Raw genomic sequence first — 15,425 nt, forward strand, 5'->3', positions numbered from 1 at the left:
GAACAGGAGAAAACAACAAAGACTTGGATTTATATGGCACCTTTAAATGTAGAAAAAGATCCCAAGGTGCTTCAAATAAAGGAGAAGCAGAGGCTTTGAGGGGTGACTAAAAGCTTGTTCAGTGTGGTGGGTTATACTCCCAGTACAGTGCAGAGGAGGTGCTGCACTGTCTGATGTGCTGTCTTTAAGTTTAGACCTTAAACTGAGGCCCCCGTGCCTCCTCAGGTGGACGTAAAAGATGCCATGTGAATATTTCGAAGAAGAGTGGGGAGCTCTCCCTGGTGGCCTTGCCTCATCCCTCAACCAACATCACTAAAAAATATCTGGTCACTTATTGCATTGCTGTGTGTGGGTGCTTGCTGTGTGCATGGGTGCCTGTTATGTGCGTGGGGGCTTGCTGTGTTCAAATCCTACATGCAGAATGCGGAGCAAGGCCAAGGATGAACTCAATGAGAGATTTGGTACGGAGACTGGGCACCGTGCTGCTGGAGGGTGCAGGAGGTCGTGCTCCTGGGAGAGGCCCCGCTGATCACCGGGGGCGGGGTGACGGGGCTGAGGGGTACAAGAGCAGTTGAGGTTTATGGGGGGGATTAGGATTAAGGAGGGGGTTGAGAGTCAGCGATGAGAGGGTGAGAGTAACAGATCGATAGATTTTTGGACATTAAGGGAATCATGGGATATGGGAATCGTACAGGAAAGTGGAGTTGTGGTAGATCAGCCGTGATCTCATTGAATGGCGATGCAGGCTCGAGGGACCGTATGGCCTACACCTGCTAATTCTTATGTTCTTATACACCAGTGACTACACTTTAAAAGTAATTCATTGGCTGTAAAATGCTTTGTGATGCCCTGAGTTTGTAAAAGGCGCTGTATAAACACAAGTTTTGGAAAGAAGTGGAGAGGTCAAGGGAGGAAATTCCAGAGCGTGTGACCTCAGCACAAAGTAAGGGATGGGGCAATGGGCGCAAACCTGGGCCTCACTATTGCTGAGTTGGGAGATGGACAAAGCAAACAATATTGAATACCTGCCTCTCCTGTTCACAGAGTAACTGCAGTAGCAGCATAATGGTGACAATAAGGTTTCCCCTCAGCCTCCTCTGTTACAAAGAAAACAATCTCAGCCTATCCAATCTTTCCTCATAGCTAAAATTCTCCAGTCCAGGTAAAATCCTTGTAAATCTGCTCTGTACCCTCTCCAGTGTAATCATATCTTTCCTGTAATGTGACCAGAACTGCAAGCTGTGACCTAATTACTGTTTTATACAGTTCAAGCATAACCTCCCTGCTCTTGTATTTCATGCCTTGGTTAATAAAGGCAAGTATTCCATATGCTGCCTTAACCGCCTTATCCACCTGGCCTGCAACATGACAGTAACAGATCAGCAATCAGACAGAGCTGGTAATGGCAGCAAGAGAAACTATTCTAACTCCCATTCACCCCTGTACTTGCTGACCTCCTGGTCTGGCAACGCCTCGATTTTAACATTCTTAGACTTGTTTTTAAATCCCTCCATGGTCTTGGCCCTCCCTTTCTCTGTAACCTCCTCCGGCCCTACAACTATCCCAGATCTCTGCACTTTTCCAATTGTGGCCTCTTGCACATTGCTCCAGCTGTCTAATGATTTAGACGAGGGGATTAAATGCAGTATCTCCAAATTTGCGGATGATACTAAGTTGGGTGGCAGTGTGAGCTGCGAGGAGGATGCTATTAGGCTGCAGAGTGACTTGGATAGGTTAGGTGAGTGGGCAAATGCATGGCAGATGAAGTATAATGTGGATAAATGTGAGGTTATCCACTTTGGTGGTAAAAACAGAGAGACAGACTATTATCTGAATGGTGACAGATTAGGAAAAGGGAAGGTGCAACGAGACCTGGGTGTCATGGTACATCAGTCATTGAAGGTTGGCATGCAGGTACAGCAGGCGGTTAAGAAAGCAAATGGCATGTTGGCCTTCATAGCGAGGGGATTTGAATACAGGGGCAGGGAGGTGTTGCTACAGTTGTACAGGGCCTTGGTGAGGCCACACCTGGAGTATTGTGTACAGTTTTGGTCTCCTAACTTGAGGAAGGACATTCTTGCTGTTGAGGGAGTGCAGCGAAGGTTCACCAGACTGATTCCCGGGATGGCGGGACTGACCTATCAAGAAAGATTGGATCAATTGGGCTTGTATTCACTGGAGTTCAGAAGAATGAGAGGGGACCTCATAGAAACGTTTAAAATTCTGACGGGTTTAGACAGGTTAGATGCAGAAAGAATGTTCCCAATGTTGGGGAAGTCCAGAACCAGGGGTCACAGTCTGAGGATAAGGGGTAAGCCATTTAGGACCGAGATGAGGAGAAACTTCTTCACCCAGAGAGTGGTGAACCTGTGGAATTCTCTACCACAGAAAGTAGTTGAGGCCAATTCACTAAATATATTCAAAAGGGAGTTAGATGAAGTCCTTACTACTCGGGGGATCAAGGGTTATGGCGAGAAAGCAGGAAGGGGGTACTGAAGTTTCATGTTCAGCCATGAACTCATTGAATGGCGGTGCAGGCTAGAAGGGCTGAATGGCCTGCTCCTGCACCTATTTTCTATGTTTCTATGTTTCTAAGGTCTGCCGTGCCCTCCTTCCCCCTCTGCGCCTCTTTCCTGCTTTAAGATGCTCCTTGAACCCTACCGCTTTGGCCAAGCTTGTGGTCATTCCCCTAGAATCACCTGATGTGGCTCAGTGTCTGACAATCGCTCCGGTGCAGCACCTTGGGACATCTAACTGGGTTAAAGGCGCTATATAAATGCAGGTTGCTGCTGGCGATGGGAGCCCAGCCCTGTCCCTGGCAGTGATTGGCTGTGACAGGTGCTGACCCCTGACCCCGGCCTGCTGCTGCAGAGGTCAAGCCAGGCCATTGGGCCCTGCTGCACGGGACACTCCCTCGGCTGGCCGGCCGGCTCCACATTCTCACCGCTCTGGGGGCCGCTCTCCTCAATCCCCTTATTGCATCTTATATTTATGGGCTGCAGCTTTGGCGCGCGGGGCTGGAGTGGGTCGGGGGTCACGTGGCGGGGAGGGCTGGGGTGGGTCACGTGGTGTGGCGGGGCCAGGAGTGAGTCACGTGGCGTGGCGCGCGGAGCCGGGTCACGTAGGGGGTGGGTCACGTGGAGTGCCGTGGCGATGGCGGGTGCGGGCGCGCGGGGCGACGCGGCAGACGGCGGTCTGGACCGTTACCGCTCGCCGCTGGTCAGCAGGTACTCCTCCCCGGAGATGGCTTTCAACTTCAGCGAGCTCAAGAAATTTACTACCTGGCGTCGGCTCTGGCTCTACCTGGCCCGGGCCCAGAGGGTGAGCGGGGGCGGGGCGGGACACAGCATGAGGGGGCAGGGCCCGAGGTCAGAGTCTGCGGTCGGGCCCTGATCCGCCCTCACTGCCCCCAGGGGAGGGACTGCAGGGAGCCCGGCCCGGGGAGTCAGCCCCCTCCCACTGTACCGGGGCTCAGCGGGCACCTCTCTCCTCACAGTCCACACTCACCGCACTGTCGGAGGGGCAGCACTGAGAGACATCTGTGGGGGGCGGTGGGGGAGAGTGGTCTGGGGGGGCGGGGAGAGCCCTTTAAATTCTGAGAATGACCGTGTCCATAGATATTTACAGCATGGAAGGAGGCTATTTCGGCCCATTGACCGACGAATCCAGCCTTTTTAAAAATGTGGTGAGGGTTCCTGCCTCTACCACCCTTTCACCCCCACCAACCTCTGGGTGAAGAAATTTCCCCATTTAATTCCTCTAAACCTCCCCCTAATTACTTTAAATCTATGCCCCCTGGTTGTTGACATCACTGCCAAGGGAAACAGGTCCCTCCGATCCACTCTATCCAGGCCCCTCATAATTTTTTATACATCTCGCTCATACTCCCCTCAGCCTCCTCTGTTCCAAAGAAAACAAACCCAGCATCTCCAATCTTTCCTCATTTCCAAAATTCTCCAGTCTAGGCAACATTCTTGTAAATCTCCTCTGCATCCTTTCCACTGTAATCACATCTTTCCAACAATGTGGTGACCAGAACTACACGCAGTACTCTAGCTGCGGCCTAACCAGTGTTTTATACAGTTCAAGCATAACCTCTCTGCTCTTGTATTCCATGCTTCGACTAATAAAGGCAAGTATTCCATATGCCTTCTTAACCACCTTATCTACCTGGCCTGCTACCTTCAGGGATCTGTGGACCTGCACGCCAAGGTCCCTTTGTTCCTTTATGCTTCTCAGTATGGTAGCATTTAATATGTATTCCCTTGCCATATTAAACCACCTCAAATGCATTACCTCACTCTTATCTGGATTGAATTCCATTTAGTACTGTTCCGCCCACCTGACCAGTACATTGATATCTTCCTGCAGTCCGCAGATTTCTTTTTCATTATCAACCACACGGCCTATTTTGGAAACATAGAAACATAGAAAATAGGTGCAGGAGTAGGCCATTCGGCCCTTCGAGCCTGCACCACCATTGAATATGATCATGGCTGATCATTCACCTCGGTACCCCTTTCCTGCTTTCTCTCCATACCCCTTGATCCCTTTAGCCATAGGGCCATATCTAACTCCCTCTTGAATATATCCAATGAACTGGCATCAACAACTCTCTGCGGCAGGGAATTCCACAGGTTAACAACTCTCTGAGTGAAGAAGTTTCCCCTCATCTCAGTCCTAAATGGCCTACCCCTTATCCTAAGACTGTGTCCTCTGGTTCTGGACTTCCCCAACATCAGGAACATTTTTCCTGCATCTATCCTGTCCAGTCCCGTCAGAATCTTATACGTTTCTATGAGATCCCCTCTCATCCTTCTAAACTCCAGTGAATAAAGGCCTAGTTGATCCAGTCTCTCCTCATATATCAGTCCAGCCATCCCTGGAATCAGTCAGGTGAACCATCGCTGCACTCCCTCAATAGCAAGAACGTCCTTCCTCAGATTAGGAGACCAAAACTGAACACACTATTCCAGGTGAGGCCTCACCAAGGCCCTGTACAATTGCAGTAAGACCTCCCTGCTCCTATACTCAAATCCCCTAGCTATGAAGGCCAACATGCCATTTGCCGCCTTCACCGCCTGCTGCACCTGCATGCCAACTTTCAATGACTGATGGACCATGACACCCAGGTCTCGTTGCACCTCCCCTTTTCCTAATCTGCCACCATTCAGATAATCTGCCTTCGTGTTTTTGCCCCCAAAGTGGATAACCTCACATTTATCCACATTATACTGCATCTGCCATGCATTTGCCCAATCACCTAACCTGTCCAAATAACCCTGCAGCCTCTTAGCATCCTCCTCACAGCTCACACTGCCATCCAGTTTAGTGTCATCTGCAAATTTGGAAATATTACACTCAATTCCTTCATCCAAATCATTAATGTATATTGTAAAGAGCTGTGAGCCCTGCGGCACTCCACTAGTCACTGCCTCCCATTCCGAAAAGGACCCGTTTATCCCGACTCTCTGCTTCCTGTCTGCCAAGCAATTATCTATCCACGCCAGTACATTACCCCCAATACCATGTGCTTTGATTTTGCACACCAATCTCTTGTGTGGGACCTTGTCAAAGGCCTTTTGAAAGTCCAAATACACCACATCCACTGGTTCTCCCTTGTCCACTCTACTAGTTACATCCTCAAAAGATTCCAGAAAATTTGTCAAGCATGATTTCCCTTTCACAAATCCATGCTGACTTGGACCGATCCTGTCACTGCTTTCCAAATGCACTGAAATTTCATTCTTAATAATTGATTCCAACATTTTCCCCACTACTGATGTCAGGCTAACCTATAATTATCCGTTTTCTCTCCCTCTTTTAAAAAGTGGTGTTACATTAGCTACCCTCCAGTCCATAGGAACTGATCCAGAGTTGATAGACTGTTGGAAAATGATCACCAATGCATCCACTATTTCTAGGGCCACCTCCTTAAGTACTCTGGGATGCAGACAATCAGGCCCCGGGGATTTATCGGCCTTCAATCCCATCAATTTCCCCAACACAATTTCCCGCCTAATAAGGATATCCTTCAGTTCCTCCTTCTCACTGGACCCTCGGTCCCCTAGTACATCCGGAAGGTCATTTGTGTCTTCCTTCGTGAAGACAGAACCAAAGTATTCGTTCAGTTGGTCTGCCATTTATTTGTTCCCCATTATTAATTCACCTGAGTCCGACTGCAAGGGGACCTACGTTTGTCTTCAATAATCTTTTTCTCTTCACACATCTGTAGAAGCTTTTGTAGTCAGCTTTATGTTCCCTGCAAGCTTACTCTCATACTCTATTTTCCTCCTCCTAATTAAACCCTTTGTCCTCTGCTGAATTCTAAATTTCTCCCAGTCCTCGGGTTTGCTGCTTTTTCTGGCCAATTTATATGCCTCTTTCTTGGATCTAACACTATCCTTAATTTCCCTTGTTAGCCACGGTTGAGCCACCTTCCCTGTTTTATTTTTACTCCAGACAGGGATGTACAACTGTTGAAGTTCATCCATGTGATCTATAAATGTTTGCCATTGCCTATCCACCGTTAACCCTTTAAGCATCCTTTGCCAGTCTATTCTAGCCAATCCACGCCTCATGCCGTTGAAGTTACCTTTCCTTAAGTTTAGGACCCTAGTTTCTGAATTAACTGTGTCACTCTCCATCTTAATAAAGAATTCTACCATATTATGGTCACTCTTCCCCAAGGGACCTCACACAACAAGATTGCTAATTAGTTCCTTCTCATTACACATCACCCAGTCTAGGATGGCCAGCTCTCTAGTTGGTTCCTCGACATATTGGTCAAGAAAACCATCCCTAATACACTCTAGGAAATCCTCTTCTACCACATTGCTATCAGTTTGGTTTGCCCAATCAATATGTAAATTAAAGTCGCCCATGATAACTGCTGCACCTTTACTGCACACATCCCTTATTTCTTGTTTGATGCGGTCCCCAACCTCACTACTACTGTTTGGTGGCCTGTACACAACTCCCACTAGCGTTTTCTGCCCTTTGGTATTCCGCAGCTCCACCCATACTGATTCCACGTCATCCAAGCCAATGTCCTTCCTTACTATTGCATTAATTTCCTCTTTAACCAGCAACGCCACCCCGCCTCCTTTTCCTCTCTGTCTATCCTTCCTAAATGTTGAATACCCCTGGATGTTGAGTTCCCAGCCTTGGTCACCCTGGAGCCATGTCTCTGATGCCAATTGCATCATATCCATTAACTGCTATCTGCGCAGTTAAGTCGTCCACCTTATTCCGAATACTTCTCGCATTGAGGCACAGAGCCTTCAGGCTTGTCTTTTTAACACACCTTGCCCCTTTAGAATTTTGCTGAAATGTGGCCCTATTGTCATCTGCAAACTTCTTAATCATACCCTCAAGACCAAGTCATTGATATATACCACAAAAAAAACCAGGGACCCAGCAGTGAGCCCTGCGGAACCCCACTGGATACAGCCTTCCAGTCACAAAAACACCCATCGACCATTACCCTTTGCTTCCTGCCTCTGAGCCAACTTGCCACTTTGCCCTGGATCCTTTGGGCTTTTACTTTCGTCACCAGTCTGCCATGTGGGACCTTATCAAAAGCTTTGCTAAAATCCATATACACTACATCGTACGCACTGCCCTTATCGACCCTCCTGGTTATCTCCTCGAAAAATTCAATCAAGTTAGTCAGACACGACCTTCTCTTAACAAATCGATGCTGACTGTCCTTGATTAATCTATGTCTGTCCAAATGAAGATTTTTCCTGTCCCTCAGGATTTTTTCCAATAATTTTCGCACCACTGAGGTTAGGCTGACTGGCCTGTAATTACTCGGTCTATCCCTTTCTTCCTTTTTAAACAAAGGTACAACATTAGCAGTCCTCCAGTCCTCTGGCACTACACCTGTAGCCAGAGGTGACTGGAAAATGATAGTCAGAGCTTCTGCTATTTCCTCTTTTGCCTCAACAGCCAGGGATACATTGCATCCAGGCCTGGGGATTTATTCACTTTCAAAGCTGCTAAGCCCCTTAATACTTCCTCTCACAAAGTCTGCATCATCCCTCTCTTTTGTGAAAATGGATGCGAAGTATTCATTAAGAACCATACCCACATCTTCTGCCTCCACACACACATTTCCTTTATGGCCTCGAACAGGCCTTACTCTTTCTCTCGTTATCCTCTTGCACTTAATGTATTGATAAAACATCTTTGTGTTTTCCCTGATTTTACTTGCCACCATTCTTTCATGCTCTCTCGTTGCTTTCCTGATGTTTTTTTTAATTGCACCCCTGCACTTCTTATACTCCTCTAGAGTCTCTGCAGTGTTGAGTTCTCGGTATTTGTCACAAGCTTCCGTTTTTTCTTTATCTTGCCCTGCATGTCCCTTGACATCGAGGGGGCTCTGGACTTGTTAGCCCCACCCTTTTTTTATTAAGGGAACATACTTGCTCTGTACCCTCAGAGTCTCCCCCTTCAATGCCTCCCACTGCTCTGACACTGATTTACCATCAAGTAGCCGTTTCTAGTCCACTTTGGCCAAATCACATCTCAGCTCAGCAAAATTGGCTTTTCCCCAATTCAGAACATTTATTCCTGGTCCCCCTTTGTGCTTTTCCATAACTACCCTAAAACTTACTGAATTATGATCACTACCCCTTCCACCTGCCCCTCTTCATTCCCCAAAACCAAGTCCAGAACCGCCCCCTCCCTTGTTAGCCTTGTTGCATACTGGATGCATTTTAGGAATTCCACACCCTCTGTACCATTCACACTACCTTTTTCCTGGTTAATATTAGTGTAGTTGAAATCCCCCACTATTACAGCTCTATAGTTTTTGCACTTCGCTGCAATTTGACCACATATTTGTTCTTCTATCTCCTTCTGGCTGCTTGGGGGTCTATAGTACTCCCCCAGTAGTGTGATCACCCCTTTTTTGTTCTTCAGTTCAACTCATATGGCCTTGTTTGATGACCCCTCGAACTTATCATCCCTTCTCACGGCTGTAATTGTTTCTTTAATTAATACCGCAACACCCCCCCGCCTCCATTTTTACCCCTCTCTATCTTTGAAAACCCTGTACCCAGGAATACCTGCCCTTTCAGCCATGTCTCAGTAATAGCGATAATATGGTGCTCCCAAGTGTGACACTGTGCTCTCAGCTCATCTGCCTTATTCCATGTACTCCTTGCATTGAGGTATATACCAGTTAGTGGTGTCAAACTCCTTTGTTTATTTTCTAGCCCTTGCTTCTTCTGTCTTCCAAATTCACTTTCTACTTTTCTGCTGCCCAATTCCAGCTTTACTCCCCTCCCTACTGAATCTATTTTCAGGTTCCCATCCCCCTACCAAGCTAGTTTGAACCCTCCCCAGCAGCAGTAGCAAACCCCCCCGCGAGGATATTGGTCCAGGCTCTGTTGAGGTGCAACCCGTCCGGCTTGTACAGGTCCCACCTCCCCCAGAAATGGTTCCAGTGCGTCAAGAATCTAAAACCCTCCCTCCATCACCATCTCTCCAGCCACGCATTCGACTGCTTTATCCTTCTGTTTCTGTACTCACTCGCTCATGGCACCGGGAGTAATCCGGAGATTACTACCTTTGAGGTCCTGCTTTTTAATCTCTCTCCTAGCTTCCTAAACTCTGCCTGCAGGACCTCATCCCTCTCCCTACCTATGTCATTGGTACTGATATGGACCACGATCTCTGGCTGTTCACCCTCTCCCTCCAGAATTCCCTGTAGCCACTCGGTGACATCCTTGACCCTGGCACCAGGGAGGCAACATACCATCCTGGAATCACGTCTACGGCCGCAGAAACACCTGTCTGCTCCCCGACTATCGAATCCCCTACCACTATAGCTCTTCCATTCTTCTTCCTCCCCCCTGTGCAGCTGAGCCATCCATGGTGCCTTGGACTTGACTCTGGCTGCAGTCCCCAGGGCCACATCGCCCCCACCGGTACTCTGAGTACCAGTTGGAGAGTGAGATGGACTCGGGACTCCTGCACTACCTGCCTGGTCCTCCTCTTCTGTCCACTGGTCACCCACTCCCTCTGCACACTCTTAAGCTGCGAGGTGACCACCTCTAGCAACATGCTATCCACGTAGCTCTCAGTCTCACTGCAGTGACTCCAGCCGCCGCTCAAGCTCCAAATCACGGAGCTCGAGTTGGTGCAGCTGGAGACACCTCCTGCACACATGGCCGTCCTGGCTGCGTGAAGCGTCCGGGATTTCCCACATGGCACAAGATGTGCAATCCACAGGACTGAGCTGCCCTGGCATGCCTCGAGTTAATTGACTATAAACTAAACTATGAAATAAACTTAACACTTGAAGACAAAAAGCCCACTCACCAGCTACTCATCAATCAGCTCCTTCTCTTGTGCCGACGTCACTTTTGGTTTCTGACGTCGCTCCTGTGCTGAGTCGCTCCCGGTCCTCCGCTCGCTGTCGCAGCTGCTGCCATCCACGCTATCTCTGTTCCTATGTTTCTATGTAGTTAGGGTGTGCTGAGGCCGCTTGTGCTGGCTGGCGTGTGTGAGAGTGCTGACTGGCTGGGCCGGTGTGTGTACTGACTGGTGAGTGGGTTGCTCCAGTCTGTGCCTTACTCTGTTTCTCACTACTCTCTCTCGCAGATGCTGGGGCTTCCAATCACAGAAGAGCAACTCCAGGAAATGGAGTCAAATCTCAACAACATCGATTTCAAGATGGCTGCTGAGGAGGAGAAGAAACTTCGTCATGATGTCATGGCCCACGTACACACTTTCGCGCATTGCTGCCCAAACGCTGCCGCCATCATCCACCTCGGTGCCACCTCCTGCTACGTTGGGGACAACACGGTTAGATGCTATAAGTTGTCACAGGACCGTTCTGTCCCGACTACTGTAAACACAACAGGGGTGGGCAATTATTTCGGCAGGAGGGCCACTTAACCAATTTTAATGAGCTGTTGAGGATGGAACACCAATGTTCCCCTGCGGATGCACCAATCGCAAGGTCCCGCGCAGGCTGCTCACGGGAACAGATACTGCTCGTGTGCGGCCACACAGCAAATTAAAGGGACTGTGCACAAAAACCACAACGTTGCTGTGCAGAAAATGACATTTATTGTGTAAAGGCCCCTTCATGTGGTTTCCACGCATTATACAAATAACAACACTTATTAACAGGCCAACGAAATATGGTGCAGGTTTACGAGTCACATTGAAAAGTGCACGGTCTGTTTATTGCAAATGGTATCAATTAATTCTTATAGTGGAAAATGAGAGATCGACTCTGTTTCCACTGGCAATTATAAACCAGTATAAGGCACAATAATTTACCAACCTTTAAAAATTGTACCTGGAAGTGCTACTTTGCCTTTGAAACCGTGCAGAGAGATGACTCGGAAACAATTGCACCCCAGGTCATTCGTCAGATTGGGCTTGTTCATTGTCACCGTGCTGTCACTCCTGAGAGAGGCCAACACACCTATCGAGTTTGAGGACTTTCACTTGAGAATGAGCACAAGTAATGCACTGTATTAATACACATTTCTTTCTCGAGTGCTATTACTGGGGCTGGCTCACGACATAAATTTCTACAACCCTCTTCCAGTCATGGCAATAAACTTAATTGTTCATGGTACGGGTAAAACTGCCTTAAATAAAAACAGTGAATGCAATGTCCAGTAAACCCGGGTCCATTGAGTTATGCCTCCACTATTGCTAATTAAGTGGGATAATATTAAAACGAGTGCACAATTAACAGTGATTGGTGAGCAAAGTGTTAAGTTGCTGCATTTGAAACCGGCAAATTCAGTGTTGATCATCACTCCCACTTTTACCCTCCCAATAATTTATAAACATAAATTCACATTGTCATCAGATACTATCCTAAATGGAAGGAGGACATTCGGCCCGTCGAGCCTGTGCCGGCTCTCTGCAGGAGCACCTCAGCCAGTCCCACTCCCCCACCCTTTCCCCGGAGCCCTGCAAAGTTTTTCCCTTCAAGTACTTCTCCAATCCCCTTTTGAAAGCTGTGATTGAGTCTGCCTCCACCACCCTTTGAGGACATGCATTCCAGATCCTGACCACGAACTGCGTTTAAAAAAAAAAGTTTTCCCTAATGTCGCCTTTGGTTCTTCTTAAATCTGTGTCCTTTAGTTCCCGACCCTTCCGCCAATGAGAACACTTTCTATCTACTCTGTCCAGACCCCTCATGATTTTGAACACCTCTATCAAATCTCCTCTCAACCTTCTCTGCTCTAAGGAGAACAACTCCAGCTTCTCCAGTCTATCCACGTAACTGAAGTCCCTGATCCCTGGAATCATTCTCGTAAAGCTTTTCTGCATCCTCTCCAAGGCCTTCACATCCTTCCTAAAGTGCGGTGCCCAGAACTGGACACAAAATGTAGTGTGAAATAGTAAAATCTTCCGTTACTAAATGAATGAAATGATTGATCAATTATATGTTGCACTGAAAGTCGACATGGTTGATTGGACGAGCAGCTCGAGACTGCGGTGCTTCTGACATGGTGGGTGTTCTCACGGGAGCCCGAGGCGTTGCAAGGGCTGAACGACAATCAGTGCCATTACCTGGAGTTCTTGTACTTTGGGATCCATTGCCGTGTCTCAGATAATGATGAGAACCCCCTCACCTCTCCGCCGTCATACTCTGGATACCTGGAGAGGAAAGGTGCAGCGACAGTCTCTCTCCAGTAAAACAGTCATCGAGATGGGCAGTCATGACTCGTCGGATTAGATACAGAGTAAAGCTCCCTCTACACTGTCCCATCAAACACGCCCAGGGCAGGTACAGCATGGGTTAGATACAGAGTAAAGCTCCCTCTACACTGTCCCATCAAACACTCCCAGGGCAGGTACAGCACGGGGTTAGATATAGAGTAAAGCTCCCTCTACACTGTCCCATTAAACACTCCCAGGGCAGGTACAGCACGGTCTCTGCCAATAGTCTGGTCTGGTTTTGAACCCAGGTCTCAGTGATGAAAGGCTATGTGAGAACAGGACCCAGACCTGTGACAGACTCTGACTTGATAGGTCCTACAAACCTTGGTTGTGTCTCAGTGGAGGCCTGGGCCACGTGCTGACACACGTCCTTTGCACTGTGTTGTGTGTGTAATGGAGTGCTTGCAGCTGATCATTCTGTGCTGGCTGCTGAGTATTGCTGTATTAGCTCTAAATATAAAGTGTCCTTGCTCTTCCCCAGCTGGTGCCTGAGTGTGAGCTCTACACACTCTTTCCCCCTCCCCCAAACCATTGTCCGTGTCCCGGTGTATGCGTCACCTCCTCCCCCAGTGTGTGTCCCTGTCTCTCCATGACCTCCCTCGTATTTGTTTCTGTCGTAATTGTTTCTCTTTCTCCCCCCCACAGGATTTGATCGTTCTTCGTGATGGTTTCGACATCCTCCTGCCGAAGGTGAGGCTGTTTACCTGCTGATTGCTGCACTTCCTCAGTTGCTGCGTGTGAGTTGCTTTGACTGATCGTTTTCCATTCCCTCTACTGCAGTTAGCTCGAGTCATCAGCCGCCTGATGGACTTCGCCCAGCAACACGCAGACCTGCCAACGCTCGGCTTCACCCACTACCAGTAAGTGGCATTTCACAGGGCACACATACCTTTCCCAGCCGTTAGAATCTCCCCCTGTCACTAATAAGATTTAAGTATTCTTCCACTACTTTTACACATGCTCAGAGCAAAGGACTGTCCCTGCCTCTCCGACCCCCTGCCCCTCCCTCTCTCCACTTCCCCCTCTCCACCCCCCCTCCCATTGCCACCAAGTGTGGTCTCACCAAAGCCCTGCATAATTGCAGCAAGACTTCCTGACTCTTGAACTACAACCCCCTAACCATAAAGGTTATCATAGCGTTTGCCTTTGGTGGTGGTGGTGGATGGGGACTGGTTGGGCCTCTGCTCGAGGAAGAAGTGAAGCGCCCTCAGGCCATCCTGGTAGGGGATGGAAGTGTAGAGGAATTGGACATCCAGTGAAAAGGAGACGGTTGGGGCCGGGAAACTGAAAACTATTAAAGTGGCGGAGGAGTCATGGCTGTAGGTGGGAAGAGACTTGGAGAGGGGAGAAAAAATAGAGTTGAGATAGGAAGAACTCAGTTCCATGGGGCAAGAACAGGCTGAAACGATGGGTTTACCGGGGCAGTCCTGTTTGTGGATCTTGGGAAGGAGGTAGAAGCGGGCTGTGCGGGATTGGGGAACTATGAGATTGGCAGCTGTGGAGGGAAGATCTACAGAGGAGATGAGGTTAGTGACAGTCTGGGAAACGATGGTTTGATGTTCAGTGCTGGGGTCGTGATCTAGGAGGAGGTGTCAGAGAGTTAGCGATCAGTCTCTGCAAGGTAGAGGTTGGTTCGGCAAACAACAACGCCACCCTTGTCAGCAGGTTTGATGACAAGGTTGGGTGAGCCGGCTTTTAATTAGACAAACGGTGCCTGCGTGGATTAAAGAGGCCACGCGGGCCCAAAAAATAACTGAGAGCGAACATTGTACCCCAGTGCTTTTTCCATTTTGCCTCATCAAAAAGTCAAGTACCCTGGAATATTTAGATCCCAACCTTGGTCACCCTGCCACCATGTCTCAGTCCTATTTCTCATCTGCATGTTGCCCCTTTGGCGACATCATCCAAAAACATGCAGTCACTTTCCACATGTACGCTGATGACACCCAGCTCCACCTCACCACCACTTTTTTCGACCCCTCCACGGTCTCTCAATGGTCAGACTGCTTGTCCGACATCCAGTTCTGGAGGAGCAGAAATTTTCTCCAGTTAAATATTGGGAAGACCGAAGACATTGTTTTCGGTCCCCGCCACAAACTTCGTTCCCTCACCACTGACTCCGTCCCTCTTCCCAACTCCTGTCTGAGGCTGAACCAGACTGTTCGCAACCTTGGTGTCATATTTGACCCTGAAATAAGCTTTCAACCACATATCCACAGAATAACTAAGACCGATATTTCCACCTCCATAACATCGACCGTCGCCGCCTCTGCCTCAGCTCATCTGCTGCTGAAACCCTCATCCGTGCCTTTGTTACCTCAACTTGACTACTCCAACGCACTCCTGGCTGGCCTCCCACATTCTACCCTCCGTAAACGAGAAGTGATCCAAAACTTAGTTGCCCATGTCCTAACCCGCACCAAGTCCCACTCACCCATCACCCCTGTGCGACTTACATTAGCTTCCGGTTAAGCAACACCTCGATTTCAAATCTCTCCATGGCCTCAACCCTCCCTATCTCTCTAATCTCCTCCATCCCCACAACCCTCCCTCCCGCCCCCCCCCCACCCCCGAGATGTCTGCTCTAATTCTTCCCTTTAAGCATTCCTGATTTTAGCCATTGGTGGCCGTGCCTTCTGTTGCCTAGGCCCCAAGCTCTGAAATTCCCTGCCTAAACCTCTCCACCTCTCTTTCCTCCTTCAACTTTTGGTCACCTGCGC

At 48.7% G+C, this 15,425-nt stretch overlaps 1 protein-coding gene across 2 annotated transcripts in view; it reads left to right on the forward strand.

Moving 5' to 3' along the window:
• The first annotated feature begins 3,107 nt into the window (after positions 1-3,107).
• The window catches only part of adsl (adenylosuccinate lyase), a 38,315-nt gene continuing 25,997 nt past the window's right edge, over positions 3,108-15,425 (forward strand). The window contains exons 1-4 of one of the 2 annotated variants that reach the window (XM_070861552.1): positions 3,108-3,321; positions 10,615-10,818; positions 13,351-13,395; positions 13,486-13,565. In XM_070861552.1, coding sequence (XP_070717653.1) covers positions 3,154-3,321; positions 10,615-10,818; positions 13,351-13,395; positions 13,486-13,565 — 497 coding nt within the window. In that variant the 5' untranslated portion in view covers positions 3,108-3,153. The remainder of the gene's footprint in view (positions 3,322-10,614; positions 10,819-13,350; positions 13,396-13,485; positions 13,566-15,425) is intronic. The other variant, XM_070861553.1, reaches the window with a different exon arrangement.

This window comes from Pristiophorus japonicus, chromosome 19, assembly GCF_044704955.1.
Source record: "Pristiophorus japonicus isolate sPriJap1 chromosome 19, sPriJap1.hap1, whole genome shotgun sequence".
In the NCBI taxonomy this organism is placed as follows: Eukaryota; Metazoa; Chordata; class Chondrichthyes; family Pristiophoridae; genus Pristiophorus; species Pristiophorus japonicus.